Genomic DNA, 26948 nt, shown 5'->3' on the forward strand with positions numbered 1-26948 from the left:
TTCATGTAGTCTACTAACACACACACACACACACACACACTCTCTCTCTCTCTCTCTCTCTCTCTCTCTCTCTCTCTCTCTCTCTCTCTCTCTCTCTCTCTCTCTCTCTCTCTCTCTCCGTTGAAGAATACACCAAATAAAAAACAGCAAAAAACTTCGAAAACACTGATAATAATAATATTAACTTCGTACGGCCACTGCCTTTGGTCTCACCAAAAGGGGGTTACTAGCCATGCCAAATAAAATAGTGCCTTGTGGCAGGGGTGAAAGAATACTACCACCGCAGGCACTACGTGTTGTAGAAAGCAGCTAATAGAAGACTGCTGCCTTGTAGTCTTGTTTTTAGCAAAAGACTTTGTGCCAATAACTGTGGAAACTGTAATCTTATAGTTGGACTATTTATAATTAAGTCAAAGGTGATGTATGCTATATGCTATTGTACCTGGCAGCCGACTCCTTCATATAGGGATAATGGTGGGAAAGAAGGTTAATGTAAAATATGGAATTTCTATCTATCATACCGTATTTTAACAGTTTCAGTCAAGGCCAAAGTTGTTTAAATAGACAAATACACACAATTCAAAAACAACATGACCTTGATTTCTGAGATGATGAAAAATATATTCTTTGATCTACGAGTTTTTATAAAATGTTTAAAGATAAAAATATTATCAAGGACTCTTATCAAATCTACATCAAATTTAATTGTCTGTACAAGCAAGCATGCTGGAAATCTGAATTTTAGTAAAATCCATGGACAGAAGGACGATCTGTCTTGAATGTCATCCAAGAACGATGCTCTACATTTGTAATAAGTTTAACTTGAATACCTTAAAATGTATGAATTACAAAGGCAAAAGTAGTGTAACAGATACAGTGACAGACATAATGGTCTACCTTCTATCAAATTTGGCTGAAATCTTGTCAAGCGCTGAAGTGTTGTAATGACAGGATAAGAGCGACGGGATTCATTGAAGGACAGCAGGGAGAGTGAAGGACAGCCAGACAGAGAAAAACGGTGTTCCTTCATGCTCATCTATGGATGATGACTACCTTAGTAGGAAGTTTGGCTGAAATTCCCTAAACCGTGTAAGTGGGCGTGCATCAGACTCGCAATCTCCTTTTGTTAACATCTATAAGTTTTAATTTCCTACTAGAAGTGTTAGTGAAATTTCTATAACCGTGTAGAAGAGTTGAAATGACGAGACAAGCAAGACAGCCATACGAGAAAACTGGCCTTGTTACACATGTGTGTGGTGGTCTTATTACCTATTTTAATTGAAATCACCCATAAGTGATAACAACAACAAAAACAACAACAACAACAATAATACCGATAAAAAAATCTCAAAACAAAAAATATAATTATATTATGTAAGTCCATTATCCATAACATACATGATGAACACCCACAGAGCCACCCTAATTGGCCTTATCCAGGTCGCCTTACATTTTCGTGCGTTCACAGGGTCCATATAACGTATCAATTGGAGTACCAAGTCACTACTACAACGACAAGGCTATTCAGACATTCGCCGGATACGTGGCGCTTCCACACATCTCTCCAAGGAAACTAACCGAGGAAGAGGTATAGTACATCACACTTAATTGCAAAGCACGTTATAAGCATACGTAGTATACTTCACTTTTAAATGAGACAATTCATGAGACATGATCTACTCAATCAAAATTCATATCCCTGTAAAATTTTTGCACTGATAAAACTTGAATAAAATATCCCTTTTATTGTGTTTATAAATTATATTTCATTTCCTGTTCTCAAACATAATTTTATTCCCGTTGTTTACTTTCATTACCAACATCAATTTAGAATGATGAAAGACAAATAGTCTGCATAACATACACACGTTAAGTAAGAAATAATAGTTATCTTTACTTCGCTTATTATTGAAAGCCAACTCCTGGTAGGAGGAATAGCTTAATGTTCAAGAAATAAAATATGTATGCATACATAACCATATATGTATAATAATTCAATACACAATATATAAACAAAAATCATACAAACAAATTAAAAGCAAATTTAGAAAAATAAATTAAAGTATGAACTTTTCAAGCCTTACCGATTATTTTTTTTTTACAATGTTTTTTTCCAATTCCCGTCCAACAGACACAGAAACTGGCCAGGAATGAAGAATTGGAGGTGGATAACCTAGCAAACGGAGAATGGAAAGTGTTCGCACTTGACTCAAGGTTTATAACTTCTGTCATTGTAAATCAGTCAGAGATGTACGTCGAACCATTCAATCAATCGGACATAAGCAGGTAATTTAATTTAGAAAGACTATATTCTCAAAATGATTCATTTATAGAATCTAATATTACCGATTTACACTTGTGAGTGACTATTCTGAGACGTAGTATGAAGTCTTTTATTAATCTTATCATAAAAGATTACTAAGTATTCGTATGTAAAAATTCTATTCATATCATTAATACTGTTTATCATAGAAATTACAGAAAAAAAAAAAACATAACAGCGGAGGTGATAGGTGAATTTGTAGATTATTATCAATATCATTATTACTAGCCAAGCTAGAATCGTAATTGGAAAGGCAAGATGCTTCAATAGCAAAACTAAACATTTCAAAATCAGTAACATAGGTAGAAGAGACCAGTTATTCATAAAGTAGGAAAAGAGACTTATGTCAACATCTTCAACAGAAAAGCATTTGCAATATTCTTAATGTCAATCTATTGTCGGTCATTCTCATCATATGTCCGACCCATGTTTATTTCTTTTTCTTACATGTTGTTAGAATATCCTCTACTTGTTTTGCTCTTGTATCCCTATTGCTATTTTTCTGTCTATTAGTGTTACACCCATCATTATTCTTTTCATAGCTCTTTGGGTTGTTACTATCTTGTGTTCTAAGGCTCCAAGTTTCTGATGCATTAGTTAATACTGGTAGGACCATCTCATTACATGCTTTTATCTTGAAAGAATGTGGTATTTTACTTTTTATAATCTCATTTTGTTTACCAAATGCTCTCAATCCAATAATTCATTCTTTTAATTTCGGCATCGTGTCGGAGGGGAAATGCTTTTTGTCTGTCCTAATTATGTATATTCATTAACAATCTTTAGAGGCTCATCCACAACTCTTATTTGTCGTCTCTACATTTTCATTGAACATTATCCTAGTTTTACTCATATTTATTTTCAGTCCGACATGTTTGCTTTCTCTATTCAAATATTCTATCATCTTTTGTAATTCTTGTAATTCCTCCCATGATTCACCAAACACAACTATGTCATCTGGCAATCTTAAGTTGTAAAGGTATTCCCATTAATACTAATTCCCACTTTTTCCAAAACTAAATTCTTAAAAACTTTTTCTAGGAATGCTGTGAATACTTCGGGAGAGATGTGGTCTCTCTGTCTACCTACTTTCTCAATCGGAATTTCCTCAGTATCCTTATGTAGTTTTAGGATTGCTGTACTTCCTGTATAGATATCTTCAAGTGTTCTAACATAAAAATCACTTATTCCTTGTTTTTGAAGGGCTTTGATGACTGTAAAGGTTTTGAAAAATCAAAAACTTTTTCGTAGTTTATAAATGCCATACATAGTGGTTTGCCATACTCTGTTGATTTTTCCATCGGCTGGTTAATTATTGTTATTATTATTTGCTAAGCTACAATCCTTGTTGGAAAAGCGGGAAGCTATAAGCACAGGGGCCCCAACAGGGAAAATAGCCTAGTGAGTAAAGGAAACAAGGAAAAATGAAATATTTTAACAACAGTAACAGCATTAATAATAAATATTTCCTGTATAAACTTTAACAAAACAAGAGGAAGAGAAACAAAATAAAATAGTGTGCCCGAGTGTACCCTCAAGCAAAAGGGTATCATGGAAGATCATGGTACAGAGGCTATGGCACTACCCAAAACTAAAGAACAGTGGTTTGATTTTGGAGTGTCCTTCACCTAGAAGAGCAGTTTACCATATCTAAAGTCTCTCCTATACCCTTACCGAGAGGAAAGTAGTTACAGAACAATTAACAATTACAGTGCAGTATTCAACCCCTTGGGTGAAGAAGAATTGTTTGGTAATCTCAGCGTTTTGAGGTGTATGAGGACAGAGGGGAATATGTAAAGAATAGGCCAAACTATTCGGTGTTTGTGTAGGCAAAGGGAAAATGAACGTAACCAAACAGGAGGAGCCAATGTAGTGCTGTCTGACCAGTCAAAGGAACACATAACTCTCTAGCGGTAGTATCTCAGTTGAATACTCTTTTTTAAAGCCTGCATGCTCTGTTGGTTAATTAAAATCTAGCGGGCTTTCTATTCGGTCTAATATGATTTTTGTAAATATCTTATATACTATGGAGATTAAACTTATTGGGCGACAATATTTCAGGCCTTTAGTACGTCCCTTTTTGTGAATTAGTATAATGATAAAGTTTTTCCAAACTGTAAGTATAGAACAGACATTTTTTTACCGAGTTCAGCGAGTTTTACCTTTATAGAATCTTCCCCATCTATCATCAAATCAATTGTTAGGCCAGGGGTGGCCAACCTTTTGCTTCCCATGCACCAATTTTTTTCACTTCTAATTCAGATGCGCCACATCCTTTAAGTATGGGAATATTGACATATTTGGCAGTTACACATACAATCATTTGATATATATATATATATATATATATATATATATATATATATATGTATATATATATATATATATATATATATATATATATATATATATATATATATATATATATATATATATATATATATATATATATATGATAGTGTGGACAGATGTAGCATTTGTAATGGAAAGGATTTAACATAAATACAAAGTAAACTGTACTTACTTTATTGACAGTTTGAATTTACATTGATAACATTAATTAGTTATTTCTGAAAATACTAATAAAATATATGAACATAATTAACAGTTAAAAAAAAAAAGTAATTTCACATGCAGGAAAAATAAACATAACTAGGTTTAATGAGACTTTTGATTTTGCTTTGCTTTCACCAAATCTGTAATATTAGGAGTTAAATTAGTAACTGAGAGCAACAAACAGTTCTTCAAATTTGAATCGGATAGTCGCGACCTCAGTTTGTTCTTCATCATTTTCATGGAAGAAAATGCTTGCTTGCATCTGTATGTTGTTCCAAAACGACAGGCATAACTTTGGGCAAATTTCCTCAGTTCTGGAAAATGTTCACCCGGTAATGATCGCCTTGGGAGTGAGGAAAGTTCATTGAATTTACACTTCAGTACTGAATTTGCTTTTAGATCAATAAGTTCCATTTGTATATTACTAGGCATCTTCAGAATGTTATTTTCAGTAAGTGAAAAGGGATTTATAAATGCAAGCATGCAATCTTTTTCAGAAAAATCACTAAAACGACTATCAAAGGCCTCTTGCAGTAATATGATTTTTTCAATGTTTTTTGTAAAGTTGGTATTATCTTCAGCACATTCACTTTGTTCCTTTAAATGTGGAAACTGGCTCAAATCCTTGTTTTTTAGCTGAGAGATAAACAGTTTTAACTTCATTTTGAATGCACTGCTTTGAAAGAGCTATTTCGTTCACCTTTCTTTCAATACTTTTATCTCCAACACATTTTGCAAATTTTTGGAGACAGGGTTTAACAATATCTTCACCATCAGAGAAAGGTTTATGTTTTTTAGCCAACACAAAAGTAATTTCGTAGGATACTTCAAGCATTGCCAGGCTTTCACAACCTCTCTTAACAAGGAGATTTCGCCTCTTTTTCATATCCTCTTTTTTCTGGACCACATTCTTTCCGTAACACAGATCCAGGCACTAACTTCTGTTTTTCTTCTATTTCAACTTGGTGTTTCTTATAGTGCCTGCTAAGATCATGTCTTCTGTTATCTGAGAGAGTGCTTTCAAAAACAATACACATTGGTTTTCCTGAAGGACTTGCAATGAATAAGAATCCATTTTCCCACAGTTCATTAAACTGTCGTTTGCTATCACTTGTTGCTTTTCTTTTGCTCATGTTCTTTTTCACTGTGATAGGCAAACCACTTGAAAAAAAAAAAAAAAAAAAAAAAAAAAAAAAAAGGGTTTAACTTACTGAATGTCCAAAAAGAAATGATTTTTTTTTTCATAAATCATCGAATCGAAAACAAATAATTTCGTTGAGAGAGAGAGAGAGAGAGAGAGAGAGAGAGAGAGAGAGAGAGAGAGAGAGAGAGAGAGAGAGAAAAAAAAAAAACTTCATGAAAATATGGTGATTATTGTTATTATCGCCAAAAACTGCGCAGAGAAGGCTCATATACAATACATACAAAAAAAAGACATGATAATATACAAACGATGGCGACTAAAGTGCTCGAAAATATATGATTCATAAGATACAATAATATTTGTAAGTTTTGAAAATGCAAGAGTTCACTTATTCACCTACGCTGAATTATGAATCCATCGAGGTAACACTCCAAGCGTCAACTCTAAACTGGCTCGTAATTTTTTGTATTGTGCCACATGGCAACCAGTGCTATTGCTTGACGATTCAACATCAGACAAGTATAATATGTGCGCATTTATAGAACAACTCCTGTACAAATGTCCCGGTTATTAACTGCTGTTCAGGTGTTCACGCAACTTTTTATGGTATTTCACTTCAGGTATATAATGGTGACGCATTATTGTTTTAAGATGATGACTAATAGATGCAAACGGAACAATAAAATCAAATGAAAATTATTTGTTTTAGATTAGAACAAATCTCAGTAAAACTCACTTCTAGCTATAAGTTACTTAAATTCTCATTGTATTTTTTTTTCCTGAAAATCAGTATTATAATTATTTTTCTTTATTTATGAGCAGGCATGTTTTTTTCCCTTTATTATCTCTGGGGTTTAGTGCGCCACTTGTAATCGTGCAATGCGCCACTGTTGGCGCATGCGCCATAGGTTGGCCACCCCTGTGTTAGGCCATCTCCTCCAGCTGCTTTGCCTCTTTCAATACCTTTTGATGTTTTCTTTACTTCTCCTACTGTTACAGTTAGTACCAGCTCAGGTGTTTCATTATTTCTATTGGTGAAGTTACACTATTGTATAGCATTGTATAGACATCCTCTCCAATTTCTATCACTCCATCTCTATTCTGGACAATATTTCCATTTTCATCCTTTAAAGCAAACATCTGTTAGCGCTCTTTACCAAGTCTTCTTTCCATCAATTTGATGGTTCTTCCTCACTTTAGTGACTCCACAATTTTGGTCGGATTGTGTTCACGAATATCTTGGGTTTTTCATTTGTTTATTATCTTGGATGGTTCTGATAATTGTATTTCATCTCTCTTGGATTTTACCTTCATTTAAAATCTTTTCTTTATTAGGTTTTTGGTATTTTCTGATAGGTTTCCTTGATCTTGTTTAGGAACGCTTCCATCTATCTCTTATACTGATTCCAATATAAATTTTGTTAAATTACCGCTAATTTCTTCTTTACTTGCTTCAATTTCATCATGTAGTACTCGTCAGATTCTTTTTATTATAGGAGTGTTTATTTTCTTTATTAAAATTAATTTTTCTCTCTCTCCTTAGATCTAAACATATTTCGTTTCTCAATATTCTATGATCGCTTGACTGAAAATAAAATCTATTTCATGTTTCGTTTCTCCACGTCAATTTTCTAGGTTCCTTTTTCATGAAAGAAGGTGTTCATGATTTTAAGATTTTTTCTTTCAGTAAATTCTACAATCATGTCTTCTCTGTCATTTCTTGTGCCTACTCTAAATTTACATACTTCTCATTATCCTCTCTTCTTTTGACCTGTTCAGCACTGAAATCACCCAAAACATATGTAAATTGAGCCTTAATCTTTTCATAGATATCTCCTGATCTTCATAAAAAGTTTCTATTTATTCCTCAGTATGGTATGTTGTTGGTGTATACATTTGAATGATCTCCATTGCAACTCCTTACATACATACAGTATATATATATATATATATATATATATATATATATATATATATATATATATATATATATGTATGTATGTATGTATATATATATATATATATATATATATATATAATATACATATTATATAATATATATATATATATATATATATATATATATATATATATATATATATATATATATATATATATATATATATATATATATATATATATATATATATATATATAGATCAACCACAATGCCATTTAATACCAAATTCTATCTTGGGAATATATATCCATTGGAATTCTTTTCATGGAAATAGCTTCTGGCCCGGCAGAGATTCAAACCCCTGTTTATTCAGCCGAAAACCATGTTGGTAGAGTCCTCGCAGGCATGGTTTTCGTCTGAATAGGCAGGGGTTCGAATCTCTGCAGGGTCAGAAGCTATTACCATAAAAAGAATTCCAGTGGATATATATATTCCTAAGATAGAATTCGGTATTAAATGCCATTGGGGTTGATATTTACATTGATTGAAATCACGAGTGATAGTGATATATATATATATATATATATATATATATATATATATATATATATATATATATATATATATATATATATATATATATATATATATATATATATATATATGTGTGTGTGTGTATATATATACTGTATATATATGTATATATATATATATATATATATATATATATATATATATATGTGTGTGTGTGTATATATATACTGTATATATATGTATATATATATATATATATATATATATATATATATATATATATATATATATATATATATATATATATATATATATATATATGCACCTTAAAGAGGGTCTTCTACCAAAATATACACATTTCAAGCTGCAAGACCACTCAGCATGTGCGGACCCATGGACCAGTGCTAACAGGAGGACCCTCCAGAGACAACTAACCAACTAAAAATTGCTAAGGAAGAATACTTATGAGCATCAGAACCACCTGAAGGAGGAATGGGAGAGCATCCAATGAGACCCTAGCTACCTAAAAGTAGAAACTGAAACCCCTGATGATACAGACCTGAGCAGTGATACCTACAGTGACTCCAACGGTGACCACAAAGATGAAGTCATACCCTGAGAACATTCATTTGGCTATCCGTTCCCATAAGGACTTTACAGAGGACTACCATCTCAAGCTAGATCATATACAAGAAGACTTCTTAAATTTGAGAAACTCTCCCATAACCCTATAGAGGAAATCAAGTGGGAGTCTAATAGTACCATAGAAGTCCTCAATGCAACCACCAATGCCATCTACTTCCACCCCATAGCTGGAGATTTTAGCCTTTAATACTTGTAAGTAATAACCCACTATGACCAATAATCAGACAATGTTCAATGCCTACCTACCAACTGGCAAAAAGGCTCAACAGCATCTTTATTCCATCTATACCTAGGGAATACAGTGTAGCCTCTCTGCTAAGTTCTTGAGTATTCTGCAGGAATCCACCAGCAATGTCACCACCGCTTCCCTAGGTGTGGAATCCCTCTTCACAAACGTTCCTTTGGGGTAAAAGATTGACCTGATCCTGGAGTCTACAGGGACCAATCTACTCCTACTTTGAACATCTCTGAGGTGGTCCTTTGCACCCTTCTTGAAACATGTACAAAGAGGAGCCTATTTACCACCCACAGAGGACATGTGTACATACAGAAAGGTTTGGCAATGGTCTCTCCACTTGGTGTAGTCTTCGCCAACTTCTACTTGGCGTTGTCAAAAAGAGGGTATTCTCAAGCATACATCAACCCGACTTGTATGCGAGATACATAGACGATACCTTCGTCATGGCTCCCTCTGCCCAGGACATCGGGACCCTTTGTAGGTCATTTGAGGAATGTAGTCCCCTTAAGTTTACGATGGAACACAGCAACAATGGACGGCTACCCTCCCTTGAAGTACTGGTTTCACCCACCTCCACCATTTTCAATACCACTTTATACATTAAGCCAACCAACCTTGTCTTATACATGAATAGAGATAGTGAATGACTGCCAGGTATAAGGCTTCAACCATCAAGGGCTATGTCCGCAGGGCCCATTCCCACTACTCCTCTTGGCCCTAAACTGATGCCGAACTCGATCGTACTCCCAGGCCTTAGTGAACAATGGTCATTAACAAAAAAGTTAACTGGGAAATTTATCTAGCCATGGACACTTGGTCGAAGGATGAGCCAGGGACTAATAATACAGCTAGGACCATCAACCTTTACTACAAAGGTTATATGCAAAATGATCACCTGAAAGATAAGAAAGCTGTGAGGGACATTGTCAAAAAGCACGTCTCCCCTGTGGCTGAAAATGCCAAGATTAAACCAACCATCTACTATCAAACAGCAAGACGAAATCCCTCAAATTGAGAAACAACCCAGCCCCGATGATATAGAACTTTCTTAGACGGACCAATGTGGTGTACTCCATCCAATGCCCAGTTTCAGAATGCATAGGGATGACTACAATGCATCTGTCCAAGCGACTGTTCTGCGACGTTCAGCAAGGCTCCATAAAATAAAAAAACATTTCCTTCAATCTCATGACAGCATCAGATGGGATGAGATTATTAATAGCACCAAAATAATTGGCAGTGCCCCTGACATCAGATGGCTGAGAATAATAGAAGCCCTCTTCATATAACGGGAGAAACCCCTTTCAATACATCGCAGGAGATGTTCTTTCTCCCCTCCTGCCGAAGGACTAACATCCAAAGACCGAACATGAACCCTACCAAACGTGAAAACCAAAATTAAGATGACCCTGATCAGCATCAGAACAGCCCGCCTACAATGGAAATCATCCTGCCGAGCACATCCACCAACCAAGGCGCAGTCATCGACACATAGTATGGCGACCCATTGCCTAGCAGTGAGTGGAGCAACAGTCTGATGGTGACTCAGCCTCACCTGGCCAGTGCATTAGCCAATGAAAATTTGTCGCCCAGCTTACGTTACTACCTGCTCTGCCTGCGTCACCAGAGGCCAATGTAAATTCGCCGCCACTTTCTACATGCCAGAAGTACCTTATAAAAGTATTAATTTTTATCATCTTTAACATTACGTTCTTTTTATATAACCATTCAGTCACACAAATGTCAGTACATAAATGACAGTAATGTAACGTAATTGTGAATACCAATGAGTTAGATGCATCAAGTACAAAAGCTAAATGTGCGCCGTGAAAACTTATGCATAATTTCTATTGTGACAACATAAAAATCTAATGCAAAAAAATCATGCTTTGTTGAAGACATGGAAGGTTTTCGAAGATTGATGTGATGTTTATAAGGGAAGTGACGTCATCTGAAATGAGTCTCACTTCCAAAATTATATTTCCTCCTACTTAATAGGGATGTAGTTTTATTAAGTACATAAGAATAAATATAGTTACGTCCGATAACATTATGAAAATGTAAATTATTTTACAAAGATCCTTAACATGAAGCATTTTGAAGCATTTTGGGACGAGGTACAACTCACGTGATGTTATAAAAACTCGAACCAAAGGGGTTTTATAAGGAGGTGGTGCTGTGAAAAGACGCACAATCTGGCTAGACAACAATCAAAGACGGTGACCTTGCTCTTGGTCACTCTATTGAATGCTCGTCACGCAAAACTTGTATTCTTTATGACCTCTGTTAGCTCTAATCATGAGTACTAGAAGTGTTTAAATCTAGTGCCATTTTTCAAGTGTTAGTCAATAGATCAATGATTTTGTCGTTTGGTCTATTCCTGTACCAGTTAGGTCCACTACAAGTTTTAGCATGAATTATTGATAATTTCTATTATTGAATAAACTTTGTAATTGATATTTTTGTCAATCGGTCTATCACAAAGCCTATCCTTTTATGTAACCTGCTGTTAAAGTCAAGTTAAGTATTAATCTGTTGATCGAAACCAGTTATATAATATAAAGTGCTCTTGCCTGAAAGTAGCCCCTACACGTCTTTTGTATTTCTGTAATTGAATTCTATTGAGATTTCTCCGGGTTTAGTACACACTGATGTTACTTTGGAAATGTAGTAATCTGTTTATTGAAACCAATATTATAATACAGACCAGTAACCTTGTCTGAAAGCAGCACCTAATTGACTTTAGTGTATTATTGAGATTTCTCCAGTATTTATTACAGACAAGGGTAATTCGAGATGTAAAGATTAGATTGTGAAATACTTAAAGCATTATATGTAAAGTAAAATCTAATTGATACCAATTTATTGCACTTTAGATTATATACAATGTTTAAAGTAAAATCTGCTTGACATTGATTAATTGCACTAGGGGATATTTTCTAGTGTACATTCTCTTTAGGTATGTCGTAAATTATATGTTTGTCAGTCATCTTTATTACTTAAATCTTTGCCTTTTTTTTTATAACTCTGTTACCTACTTGAGTATGGTCATTATTTTCTTAAAACTATTCAAGTGTTAGACCTAAAGAACTCTAAGTTAGAGCATTTAAAAAATATATACGTAAAAAAACCAATCTAACAATCACTAACTGCATGTGCCTCCCCCCCCCCCCACAGAGGATTTGTTACAAAAAAAGAGAAGATCTCGGACATGATCATGCCCCGATTGCCTCATGACTACATCTTGATCAACGGGTACTACACCGGGAACGAGCTCAGAGCAATCTGTGACATCATGAGGGGGTCTATCCCCTCGATGAACGACCAGGTGTTCATGGATGCCATGTTTAAGGTAATAGCAGAATTATAAGGCAACTAAAAGAATACAAATTATAAGGTGACTAAAAAAAATATGTCGAAATGCTATAAGCAAAGGTCATGGCTATAAAAATGTAGAGTAAAGCTAGTGGATGAGGTTTTAGGTAATCAACACGATGTTTCACGTAACCTATATTATATTATAAAAGTTTCCTGTAGGAGAGTTACGAAATTAAGTTTAAGTTCATAAAAAAAAAAGTTATGGAAGTTTCCCCCCTAAAAGTTACGCTGGACATTTAACAATCTCTAGTTGTCTTCTAATATTTAAACCTAAGTTCTCCCATAAAGATTCCTGCTTTTCAATGCCTTGGGGTAACATACTAAGGGTGTGTGTGTTTATGTGACTGACAAATGTTGAGCATGATTTGTCATAAATACATAATTACATAGTGGTGTTTTTCATTTTGCATGTATATGCATTTTTAAATATAATTAAGAAATTTCACTTATATCTAAGAGGAACTCGCTCATGGCTTGTGCACAGTCAAAGAAAAAGACATCTGAGTGACCACGTGATCGGAACAATTATTCTAAATTGAATCTATTTAATTTTGGAAGAGTTACTATCATCTTCCTAATCATTAAAATGACTAAAAGATGGGTGGTTATGCGAAGAACCAGCAATTGCAACAAAGCTCATTAATGGTAGAGATAAATAGGTAGGTTAGTTTTAAATTGACTAATAATCCAAACACTAAAATGGTGTACATTGTTTTTGCAACGACAGTTTGCATGCTATATGATTCACTCCTTGTTTTTCCAGTGCCATACCTCATTCCCATGAATTATGTTATCCGATCACGAGATCAAATTTGGCAGCATCAGATACATGATTTGAAGACGAAAAATATTTCACACAGTTCTTTTGGCCAGAAAGTATTTTATATTTTACATAATAAAATAGAACTAATTACTTTATCAGCAAAAAAAAAAAAAAAAAAAAAAAAAAATCACCCATTTAAATCATCTCGGGGAAAAGGTTAAATTAGGATTAAGTGTTCACTAATCAACAAGTAAAATGAAATATAAAGAAAGTTAAATATACCTTATGAAGATCCTCATACTAATTAAAATATACCTCTACTAAGTCTAAAAATGCTAAAAATGCTTAAGAAACAAAATTACCAGCAAATCCTCGGAAGTATATCAAATGCAGTTTACATCTACTGAAGAAAAATATCTATCTAATATTGCCAATAACGTCGAACGGTACTTTTGTCAGTTTTATATATAATTTCATAAATGAAACTGATAATGAGCTTTCTTACTTATGAAAGACAGCAACTGACAATCCAGACATGACAATAGTACTGGGCGTTCAGTCTGACAATCACACCTGTGCCAGAGCTTACTTCAAGCCCAACGGTCGCCAACCCATGGTATTCTACGACCAGTGTGAAGAGTCGTCGCTCTACGCTGTTTGCAAGGTATTTAAAACTTTCATATTTGACATTCATAAATGCAGCTAGGAGTGTAGTCGGTTGAAGTAAAGCCATTACCTATCTTCGTACAAATCATACCTTTTAATTCCATTAGTATTGCTAGTGATGTACTCTGTTACTGGTTCTTAAACATGTGTAGCTATCTGTGGATTGAAAATTTCAATTTAGCGTTTACCATTTTCGACAAAATTTACAGGGCAAGCAAGGGAACATATCCTCCTGTCTCCGCCAAGTTATTTTTCTTTACTTAAATGTAAAATTTTCTCTCTGTCGTACCCTGGTTATGCCCGTAAACAAAAACATAACTGAAACTAGTAGATGAAGATGAAAAGCAAAATTACAAATGAAATTAATAGGTGAAGATGAAAAGGAATCCCTGGTGCAGACATTATGAAAAATTGCATAAACGCCACGTACCTCTGAATGATAAAGGGAGAAAAATTATTAGCTTAAAAAAGAACCTTGGCAAATGCTTTACTGAAACCTGTAGTGCAAAGAGAATAGCGAGAGCTCTAAAGAGTCTACATAATTAGAGATCCAGTTATTTTCTTCAAAGATTACAATAAACCTTAGGAAGGTTGACTAAATATATCGTTTAGATTTCAACATTTTCTTCTAATTCATTACAAACCCTGTAAATAAAATTCTATAAAGTATTATAGACATTCTAGGCTATACTTAGGGAATATAGGCCACAATAAGCGACACCTTATTAAAAATTACCTATTTAGTACCAAATACATCAAGATGAATGACTATATAAATTCCCATTCCATCTTGTAACCTATAGATAAACTTTTTTTATATCCAAGATATTTCACCACTACACTTAAGCAAAATAACCCATAATAAAGAAAATTTATCACAATATCACTATTATCATCACAAGCTAAGCTACAACCCTAGTTGGAAAAGCAAGATGCTTATAAGCCTAAGGGCTCCAACACGGAAAAATAGCCCAGTGAGGAAAGGAAATAAGAAAATACATAAACTATGGGAGATTGGATTGGTAGTAGGGAATTAGTTGACCTAGAGTATGCGGATGATGCTATCCTTATTAGCATAACACCAAAGGAATTGCAAAGCTTGATTACCTGAATGCATGAGATATCACACGAGGTTGGGGTCAAGATAAACATAAGAAAGACAGAGATGAGGAGAAGGGAATATGCAATGGTAGATGAAATATCATTGAAAGGAGAAAGGATTAATGAGGTAGAATCCAATGATTTCCAATACAAGGTCATTAGAACTGGAGTTTAGTAAAACATTGAAAAACGCAAATCAGTTAATAGCTAGGTTAAGTATAATTTGAAAATCAAATCGCCTGAAATTACATTTAAAAATCAGGCTTATTAGTTTGGTGAGATCTGTGTTACTGTATGGACATAAGTCATGGTATGACAATGAAACAATCTCCCATAGATTTAGTAGGTTTGAGAACTAAGCCCTCAGAAGATTATTAGGAGAGAAATGGTATGACAGGATTAGAAATGAAACCATAAAAGAGATTACTTAAGTGCCATATGTGGATGAGATAATGGTGAGGGATAGATGGAGATGGTTTGGGCATGCTCTTCGCACTCCCCAAGAGAGATTAGTTCAACAACCTTTTAACTTAGCTCCACAAGGCACTAGAAGAGTTGGAAGACCCAGGCCTACATGGTTGAGGACTATGAAGCGTGAAGTACTTTACATACTTATTTCAAGGGTTGCTTTTCTGGTCCTATACAGCGGGAACCCTACTCTGTACAAGGACCTCCACAGTCATTTTATCATGTTCGTTCGAAAGCATTCAACATTTCACACCTCATATTGCTCGTTTATTGTTAAATCTACAATATAGAAGCACGAGAACAAAAAAGTCTCCAGTTTCCTCTTGAAAGCCTAATATTTTGACTTTCGGAGGTCTAGTGGGAGCTTATTGTATAACCACGGGGCCGCATATTCAAAGGCTTTAGAGCCTACAGTAGATATATACCTAGGTTCCAATAGTAAGTAGATGATAAACGGAGCAGTGTTGAATCAAAAGCTCAACAAAATCTAACCTAGGCTCTTTGCGTTAATAGGCGTAGCAGGAGATGATATAATGTGAGAAGCAATGAACAATTAAAATGAAATGTTTTAAGAACAGTAAAAACCATAAAATAGAACTTCCATATATAAACTATGAAAAGAGACTTATGTTAGCCTGTTCGACATAAAAAAAAAAATATTTTTACTAAAGCAATACCCAAAACCATCGTTGTAATATCTAAGCAGTGCCTACGCCACCATGATGAATATTGATTAATTTTTCCATACCAACAAGGTACCAAGAGATCTATACTTCGAGATGCGCACACACGGCTTTCCAAACGCTAAAGAAAGATACCGATTGATACCCAATGGTACTTCACCTCGTTTCTTCTCTTTGAATGGGGCAGAGGTACGAGTTTCGGGCACCCATCATTCAGGTATCATGCTGGAACTAAGGAAATACTTAAGTAACAATACTATTGCCAGGACAGAAGTTTACGGTAATCAACCCTTTGGACGGAACCGATGGACATTTCTGGAGGAGGGTCTGGATGCATTAATATCTATTAGTACTTGTTCACAGGCAAGACATCTTTATATTAGTATCTGACACAAATTTTAGAAAGATGCTAGGGATTATACATCAATAAGTTTCAGCGAAATTTCTAACCTTGATCTGAACGTAAACACTAGTTAGCACGTGGCCATATCTTTAAAAGCTTATAATAATATTCATAGATAAGAGTTGCCGAAAGAAATAGGCAATCAATATATAAAAAATCATTATAACTTCTTATGAGAGTCGAATCTTTGCCACAGAACGAATTTACGTGCAACAATGGGACTTGTCTGGACTTGTCAAGACGATGTGATGGCGAAAATGACTGTGGAGATGACTCTGATGAAAATTGCACCGTCATACGATCTTTGCCCACATCCTACCGGTCCTACCGTCCGCATCTCAAAAGGACTCCTTTAGATGTTCAACTAAATATCTCCAAAATTGTGAATGTGGATGTTGACCTTGGTTTGATCCAGCTGCAAATACAGGTACAGGATCATTACACAGTTGAAAAAAGTTCAGATATAGGTGATGATCATATATCTATTTTCAGCACCACGTAATCTAATATAATATAATGTCTTCCACATACTTGCTTGTGACAAAATACGATTCAAGCTCTTGAAGTTTGGGACGTGGCAGACCAATGCATAAGCCTTTTAGGCCTGTGTATGATCTAAAGAAAAGTTAATTATCACTATTATGCAAGTCTATGTAATCACTTTAATTGGGCAGTAGAAAATGACATGTCTTGGAGAGGTTGGGGAATAAGTTTTTGGGATTTTGGCCAAATGGGAATAAAATAAAATTATGATGAAGCAAGACTTACGTCACAAATACTATTCTGTAATATATATGTATATATATATATATATATATATATATATATATATATATATATATAATATATATATATTTATATATATATAAACATATATATATATATATATATATATATATATATATATATATACACATATATATATATATATATATATATATATATATATATATATATATATATATATATATATATATATATATATATATATATATATATATATATATACATATATATATATATATATATATATATATATATATATATATGTATATATATATATATATATATATATATATATATATATATATATATATATATATATATATATATATATAAACTTGTGACAAAAGATGTAATATGATAATGTAGATCTTGGAGATGGTATGTAATCATATGAGCATATTCTTGACAAGAATGGGTGAATAGATTTATGAAATGTAGAATAAAAAAAAGTACTTGAGTAATATCAACCCTTCTGCATTTAAAAATGAGTAGGATATCCAAGCCTTATAATATAAAATTCGTGATCGACTGATAATTAATTACAGCATATATTTTTCAATGAACCGGTCATGTGTAACCTCTTTTGCAACTGAATGTGCAAATCTCTTAGCAAGAAATGTGATATCCTGACCTTGTTTTTGACTTTGCAGACGGAATCGGCATGGAAAGACGACCGTATCTCCCTGGTACAACTGAGGAACAACAGTCGCGAAAACAATCTTCCCAAGGAAATCATATGGGTACCAAGTTACAGGCTTCCAAATGCGGTCTTTGAAGATGCCATGTCCTATTTTGAGTGGAAAAACGTGTATCACGTTTTGACTGCTGTTAAAGTTGGAATCGGGAAGACGCGGGTAGTCAACAGTTATGAAGGTACGTGAGACATAATTAAAGCAATATTATCGTCAATAATTCACATTTGTTGAATAGCCAATATAGTAAACTAGTCTACGTTATTTGAAAAAAAAGTCGATGTAAATAATTTAGCACATCATGAACACGGTTAAGAAAGTTGACATGGTTTAACGCAACACTAAAACATTCCACAACCATACATAATAACTGGAGTGCCTTACACATTAATTTGGTTGTAAATATATTCAAAAGAACGAAAGAGAGAGAGAGAGAGAGAGAGAGAGAGAGAGAGAGAGAGAGAGAGAGAGAGAGAGAGAGAGAGAGAGAGAGGGGGGGGGGAATAAAATATCCAAGATAATTTCATCTGCATTACTGTACATTAAGATAACATCGACTTTAAAACAATACTTATAATAATCCTCGCTAGAGGATATTAACGAATTGTACACCTGTGATAATCTCACTATTAATCATGAAACTGGGAATACCAGTTTTTGCGGTGTGAAGACTGTGGGTGTACAAGAAACTCGTACAAAAATAAATAACAAGCTTTAGCTTTTTTATATAGGTGTATTCAAGTGAAGAAACGCAGCAGCTGCCTAGATATAAAACTATGCAATATCATTACGTACACTGAACAAAACATTCCTGTCAAGAGTGAGTACTCCAATCTTACTAAGAATATCCATTAAGAAACCTCATCAATAATCTCCCACTTTCAGGATACGAATACAAAGGCGGAAGAGACGCTTACATCAGCCTCCTTCAGACTTTTACCTCCTCCTTCGACTGTAACTTCGACCTAAAATTATTCCCTTTTGACGTCCACATCTGTGACGTTACGTTTAGCCTCAGTCACAATGGGGAGTACCTGGCATACTTCAATACAAGTGTAAGTTCTTGATTTTCTAATACCATTTTTACATTAAAATAACTACAATAAGATCGCTGTGAGGAAATACCAAAGAATAAGAGGAAATCATATGAGTAAAATTGAAAAAATTCCCTAAAAAATATTGAGAAAATTAAATTCATTATTGATGGAAATTATGTTTATTGATATACTATTTATCTATAAAGTCCAAACATAAAAATTCCTGGGTTTTATAGTGAATATCTCATAAAATAAAGGCACTGCAACTCGGATTACCATCTTTAATATGATTCCCACATCTAGAAGAACCAATATGATAAATCTGGTTCTATTACAAATCACTAGATTCTTATGGATACAGTGTGCTACTAATTGCAATGTAAAAGACTGAAAATACTTGCGGAAGTAACTGTCGAGGTTGTGAAGAGTCAAATAGGAAAATGATGAATGGAAAAATACTAGGAGTTAATGGGATTACAAGTTCGATGCTGTGGTATATCGGCGGTAGACTGGGATCAAGTAGTTGCCCAGGGTTTATGAAGCATGTATGGTTGAGAGAAAGGTTTCAAAAGAATGGATAAGAAAAATAATTGTGGGGTAAAAGTGAGAGAAGACACCTTAACTGTTAAGGTTTTCATTGAGAAAGCTAGGCAAATGAAAGAAGAAATGGTAGGGAATGAATAGTGTGGGTTTAGACAAACCACATACCGGGTGAATCAAGAGCTTTTAATGAAAGTTATGTTAAAAGTGTGAATGTAAGGGGAAAACATTCCATAACGTTACAATGTTTATAAATAAAGATGTAAAAAGAAAAATATAATTGATATAGACAAAGTTATTTGATAGGAAAACTGAGTCGAGAATGGAAAAACACCTTAAACCTAGTGAAGAGTATGAAAGTATAAGAGAAAAATAAAAATGTTAGCATTTGAAATGTTAGAAACTGCAGTAGCAATTAAGTTAAAATAAAAGAAAAAACCTTTCAGAAACTATTATTGACATCTTTCTCACTGCATATGTACAGTAAGAAGAATTGACAAAATAGAGATTATATATAAGAGTGACTAAAATGATAGTATTTGAGCTGATCTAGAAGAAAACGTTGGTGAAAAAGTTCATAATTCAAAATCGTTTGGAGTGAGGAAGAAAGGGTAACCCAAAAATGCTCAATGGATAGGAGTATAAGGATTTTGTTATTCGTACAAGTGTGTGGCGGAATAGATTACTGATACACCTTCTTTGTCGATGCATGAATAGAATAATTTTGTGAAAGCTTATGCATATAAAGTTCATCCACAATGAAATAATGTTACTAAAAAAAAAACTGCTGAATCCAGGATGAACATCATTTAAGAGACTTTCAGGACATAATTCGCCTTAAATATTTATACTGTATATATATATATATATATATATATATATATATATATATATATATATATATATATATATATATATATATATATATATATATATATATATATATATATATATATATATATATATATAATAAAAGTGTGTGTAACAAGTTCGAAACATCATCCTAATTATAACTATATCATTTAAGGCTATCAAGGTTGACCCCTCAAACTTCACGTTGTCCCTCTACACGACGAGACCGGTGTGCTATACACATGATACTGAAATGGAACATATCTACGACATCAAAATCCAGGTGAGAAAAACCGAGGTGGAGTGTTTTTACTAATAAAACATCAGAACTCGCAAAAAAAATCCAGACGCCATTACTGCAATCAACTAGGCAAGTAAGAAGTCACTAAATGTTTAGCAGCAATATCACAATCATTTATTACCTCGTTACCAAAATTAGACATGTTTAGTGCGATTTGTACATAAGTATGTATATAGAAGACACTGGTCTTTTGATCAGCAAGAAAGGGTCCATAGGATAGAACACCTGGTTTTAAACGGATTCCCGTACATGTCAAGTCTCCACTAATCCCTGCCTGCTCTCCAAGTCATCTCTCTCTCTCTCTCTCTCTTAGTCTTTCGCCCCTATTAGCAACTCTCTGGTGGATATACGAGGGGCCTCATACTGAGGGACCTGGCGAAACCCAAACATAGAATAAGGCAATAAGGTAAAACTCTCTCTCTCTCTCTCTCTCTCTCTCTCTCTCTCTCTCTCTCTCTCTCTCTCTCTCTCTCTCTCTCTCTCACGAAGTAATTGTTCATGATGCAGATAACGACCTTAGCTTGGTTATGAAGGTGGTCATATGAAGAACTTGAAGCAGGGGAACAGTCTATTGCAAGCACGTGTGTGTATGTGTGTGCACGCGCGTGTGTGTGTGTGTTGCAACAACATCTCCCATATAAACGAGGAAAATCTCCGCTCATATGACACATTTAAGATGAGGGGAAACATTCATACAGAAAATAAGGCTTGAATAATTTGTACTTCAATAGTGATATGGAACAGTTAGAATGATTTCAGATAAAAGAAAAAAAAATACCAGTTTATATTGAAGTGGAGCAGGGTTGGACATAGATTAAAAAAATGTGAACTTTGAAAATGAGGGAATCCATTTAAAACCAGGACCCCAACGCATAAGCCTCTCTCACTGCACTGATATATATATATATATATATATATATATATATATATATATATATATATATATATATATATATATATACATATATATGTATATATTTATATATATGTGTATGTATATATATATATATATATATATATATATATATATATATATATATATATATATATATATATATATATATATAAATATATACATATATATGTATATATATATATATATATATATATATATATATATATATATATATATATATATATATATATATATATATATACTGTATACATGTATATGTACTTATGTATATACTGTATACATTTACTGTATATAAACTTATGTAAATATACTGTTTACATTTACTGTATATGTAAATATAGATTAATTACATTCACAACAACAAATGCAGCCGTTTTTAGATCAAAGCAGGACAAAGGCCTCAGACATATGCTTAATCATCCGCAAAAGCCATAAATACCTCTTAATATCAATTCACTCTGCCTCGGGATCAGAGACCCTAGGAGTGATTGACTTTATCATAATAGTTTCAGGTTGGCCAAGGAAACTGAGGTTCCAGTGACCCTTGCTTATTTTGCAATCTCTATAGTAGGGACCCATCTATTATCTATCATTCTCATTATATGCCTGTCCATGTCCATGTATTTTTCGAAAAATTACATATTAGAATATTCTCTACCTTTCTTTGATGTATTAACCATTTTTCTATTTTGCTGTCTGTTGGTAATATTCTCATCATTAGTTTTTTATATCTTCAAACTTGGGAATGTATCCACTAGGAAAAATTTTATGATAGATGCCTCTGCCTGGGTAAGGACAGGAACCTATGACTCGAGTCCAAACAATCCCAACAGTAGATTTTACAAATAAACCATCAAAAAAGATATAAATTTACTCCAAGTTGACTGTACATATTCCTCTAAATTCAGAAATCTCTACTTTAACTAAAATTAACCCACCTCCGCATGGTGGAGAGGAGTTAACTTAGAGTCAGAGTAGAGTTTCCTTTTATCTCTTATGATGGCTCATTGGTAGTCTACTGTTAGATTTTTTTTACTCAAAACATAGGTTGGAGTTATTGCCCAGCCAGAAACAATTATCACGAAAGAATTTTCAATGGATATATATTCCCAAGGTTGAATTTGATATTAATAGTGTACAATTCTATAGGGAAGGGTCAACAATCAGGGGGATAGGTACAGGAATGAAAGGCAGCAAATAAGGGAATCTGCCAGGACCTGGTAATTATCCTTAACCTATGAAAAGAGGGGGTTTAGCCTATAAGATAATGAGAGATGTACAATACCCCCAGGATTGGAAATTCAAGGGATGTCCTAACAACCAGGCGGGATACAATCGACCAACTTCAGCGGACAGTGTTCCTCAAATATGGAAAAGGATAGGTATGAGCAGATAATCAGCCTAAGGCTACAGCTAAGGCGGCAGAGGGAATGTTCCATAGCCAACACACATTCAGTTCTAGAACAACTCAAGCTGACAAGACCGGAAACAGAGACAGAAGGCGGCACTTCTGCTAAGATGGGATACCCAGGCAAAGGAGTCAAGACTCTGCACAGGATGGGAAGCTGCAGTCACAGAACAGGCAACTAACAAGGCGGCCGAGGAGAACCCTAAACTCTTTACCTGGATAGGGTTAGGCCATAGGGAGAATTGTGCAGTCAAGCCTAGTCCACTTAGCGGGCGAGGGAAAAACTCAATTACTAGGGTAAGATTATTAGACAAGGGGAACTGTAGTTCCCAGAACAGTCAGGTTATGGCCTAACCAGGAAGGGGAAGGGGTAGAGAAATCACCCAACGGTGGTCTCTAAGGCAGCAGAGAGATTTAGTCCAGGGAAGAAAAAAATATCACCAACCTAGGGCCAGGATCGATAGCCTACAAGCTATCCTGTCCAAAGAAAGCAACGGAGAGTAGTTCAGTCACCATGGGACTAGACAGGGGCGGGAACAAAGTTCCACAGCAGGTAGACACACTAGCAGGCACAAGAAGGGAAAATGGTGGTGTGAGAGACTCAGAAATTGGTAAGGTGACACAACATTAAGGCCTAACTGCCACATAGAACAGGAATAGTGTTCTAAGGGGTCTGCAGTGATAAGGCACAAAGGACAAGTCCTCAAAACCAGCCATAGCCTACCAAAAACTAAGAAGGGAAGCCTAAGAATGGGTAAGGTGGCACAAGGGGGCCTACCTGTCAGCATTAGAACAGGGGTAATGCATTCCAATGGGTGAACATGAAGTAGACACAGGGAACAAGTTCCCAAGTCCTGTGCCGCCTCGCCAAACATAAAGGCTAAGTGGAAACGGAAAAGTCACCCTAGGACAACTGAAAAACACTAATCCAACTCCCCGGGGACCTTCAGGACCACAGCTCCCTGCTGTGACAAGTTGACAGCATGGGAGGATGGGCAGCCTCGCGAAACCAGTAAGGTTAGGTGAAAGAAAGGGATGGTCCACAAGTGTAAAATCACCAGGCATGGCCTCTGGTCAGGGTGGAGCTAACCCAAGTCAATGCTGATAAAAAAGACACAAGCAACACCATAAAAAAGAGGTTGGGATACCAGTAATCATACCACACTGTAAAAGAATGATGTAAAACATATTCCTACAGTAAAATGATTAAATAACTAAGCATTTCTGAGCAATTTGGAAACATGGTGCAATGGCGGTGACCGCATGCCGGCCAGATAATGAAAGGCACGCAAATCGAATGAAAAACGGGATTGACATGAAATTCTCCAACACAAAAGAAAAGGCTACTCAACTTAGTCATAGAGGAAGAAGTTGAAGTATCTACGATCGCTTAATCACTCAAAAAGCTAAGAAAACAGGCAGAAAAACTGCAAGCAACCGTCAAAGATGGTGTCTGCAAAAAGCAATGGTTCAACAGGAAACATGTTAGTTGTACCACATTGAGATTGGGAGTTGTAACGGCTCTCTAGCCCTGTTATCCTTTCCTATCCCTTATCCTTCGAGACAAGGTTAACTCTATTCGGGGAAGGATAACCATGGCTTGTTATTAACATGTCTCTAATTTATACAAGATATCTCTCGGAATATTCGCTCCAGAGGTTAGAACTTCGATACCTCTAAGGTAAAATTCTCCGGTATATCACTCGCAGAAATATCCAAGTAGAAAGCTGTCATTGAGGAACTCCCATCAGGAGGACATGGCTCGAGCCCAAATATATATATATATATATATATATATATATATATATATATATATATATATATATGTGTGTGTGTGTGTGTGTGTGTGTGTGTGTTTGTGTGTGTGTGTGTGTGTGTTTGTGTGTGTGTGTGTGTGTGTTTGTGCTTGTGTGACACCAATAAATCTTTTAGAATGGGACAGCAAACTTTACGTCCTAACAAACCATGGCTACCACTGTTTCCTCAAAAACAGGTAAGCAATTCATGGTTTAGGCCCGCCATCACTCAACGTCAAGCCAGGGTTTCTAGGTTGGTGAGGAAATAAATATTAATGAATTAATAAATAATCATTTATATTTATACACAGTATCGAGTGTTATCTACAAACATTTTTTTAGTCAACCTCTGACTTGAATGATTGCATTGTTTCAGATCCTACTAGAACGACGATATGGTGCTTACGTCTTCACTACGTTTCTGCCTTGTTCTTTACTAGGAATGATTGGGGGCCTCACACAATTCTTCGCTTACGAAAACTTCAGGTATATCGAATGATAAAAACAATGGCTATTTTCATAATGGTTCATTTAAGATTAAGGTAAAAAACACATATTTCCATAATTTCTCCATTTCGCCAATGAAGCCTTATCCTTTATGCTATTGTAGTAGGAAATACAATAATTATACTATACACAACTTTTAATAAAATTACACGATAGACCTTGATAAAAGATTTTCATGATTTTTTTTAGATGAAATAATTAATATCTTTTACAATCTGTATCTTTCTCATATATAAATGGAGAATGCCATTCAAATAAAAGATTTTCTCTACTAAATATTCTCCTTCCTTGAACTGGTCGGAAGAGCGAAAAAATATGGGGTCTAACGATTATCATTCTGTGATAACCGGTGCTACTATAAGACCAACTTAATCAGGCTGCTGCTTTGTTTTCCTCCAGTGACCGCATAATGGTGACGCTCTCCTGTCTGATAGTGGTAGCAGCACTCTTCTCCCAAGTAGCAGTCACGGTACCTGCCTCGGCTCAACCCAAAATTATCGATATATTTTTCTTCTATTGTATGATTCGTCTGTTCGTCATTTTCCTCCATCATACCATCTTATTTCTACTCCAAGTGTGTGTAAAGAAGAGGAACGCAAAGAGAGAGGCTGAGGAACGTGTACATTATCATGCAAGAAATATCAAGAACGTGACAGACCAATTAACTTACAAAGGTAGAGTTGAAGTCACAGAACAGGCAACTTACAATGTACCTGCTAAAGAATCCTTCAAATTGAATGCTTGGGACCTGGCTAGCCATGCAACAGTGAAGAAAAGAAACAACACTGTAATGAGTTGTGGGAAAAAGGCCATGACAATGGACAAAATCTTCAATGTCCTAGGGATCATTTTCAGCTACACATTAGATATAACTTGGTTTTCCGTGTTCTCTTCATACATCTATAATCACAACTGGATGAAAATTCAGAAATTCGAGAATGACTGTATAAGGAAGCTTTGAGGTGTCCATATAAAGCCAATTCTGTCCATAAAAAGTCTTGAGGTATCCTAAAAGGTCTTAACGTGTCCATAAAAACCATCTTTGAGTTCACATCATTAAAGCACGCTAAGATCATCACTTGTGGTTCTGTAGGACTGAGATATCATCCAAGCGATTCATCATCAAACCAAAAATCAATATTAATTATTAGATCTTTACTGATAATGGAAGACTAAGGATGATTTTTCAGGACGATACAAAACCCACTTGAGCTTCTCTAAATTTAGTATAGCCTTTCAATAAAAGACAAAGGATGAGCCAAATACTTTTCATTAATGCACAGCATTATGGATATCCTATAATTGTATCAA

At 34.7% G+C, this 26948-nt stretch overlaps 2 protein-coding genes across 2 annotated transcripts in view; both read left to right on the forward strand.

Moving 5' to 3' along the window:
• Positions 1–16903, forward strand: part of LOC137655069 (uncharacterized) — a 20892-nt gene extending 3989 nt beyond the window's left edge. The window contains exons 4-8 of the mRNA XM_068388972.1: positions 1469–1588; positions 2132–2286; positions 12518–12692; positions 13996–14145; positions 16472–16903. Of these exons, the coding sequence (XP_068245073.1) occupies positions 1469–1588; positions 2132–2286; positions 12518–12692; positions 13996–14145; positions 16472–16789 (918 nt within the window). The 3' untranslated portion in view covers positions 16790–16903. The remainder of the gene's footprint in view (positions 1–1468; positions 1589–2131; positions 2287–12517; positions 12693–13995; positions 14146–16471) is intronic.
• A 56-nt stretch (positions 16904–16959) lies between these two features.
• Positions 16960–26693, forward strand: LOC137655374 (uncharacterized). The gene is made up of 7 exons (XM_068389265.1): positions 16960–17229; positions 18239–18461; positions 19166–19335; positions 20885–20992; positions 23419–23631; positions 25507–25616; positions 26037–26693. Exons 1-7 carry the CDS (start codon positions 16975–16977, stop codon positions 26596–26598), a joined length of 1641 nt encoding a protein of 546 aa, XP_068245366.1. The 5' UTR covers positions 16960–16974; the 3' UTR covers positions 26599–26693.
• Positions 26694–26948: the final 255 nt, after the last annotated feature.

Source organism: Palaemon carinicauda, chromosome 16, assembly GCF_036898095.1.
Source record: "Palaemon carinicauda isolate YSFRI2023 chromosome 16, ASM3689809v2, whole genome shotgun sequence".
NCBI lineage: Eukaryota > Metazoa > Arthropoda > Malacostraca > Decapoda > Palaemonidae > Palaemon > Palaemon carinicauda.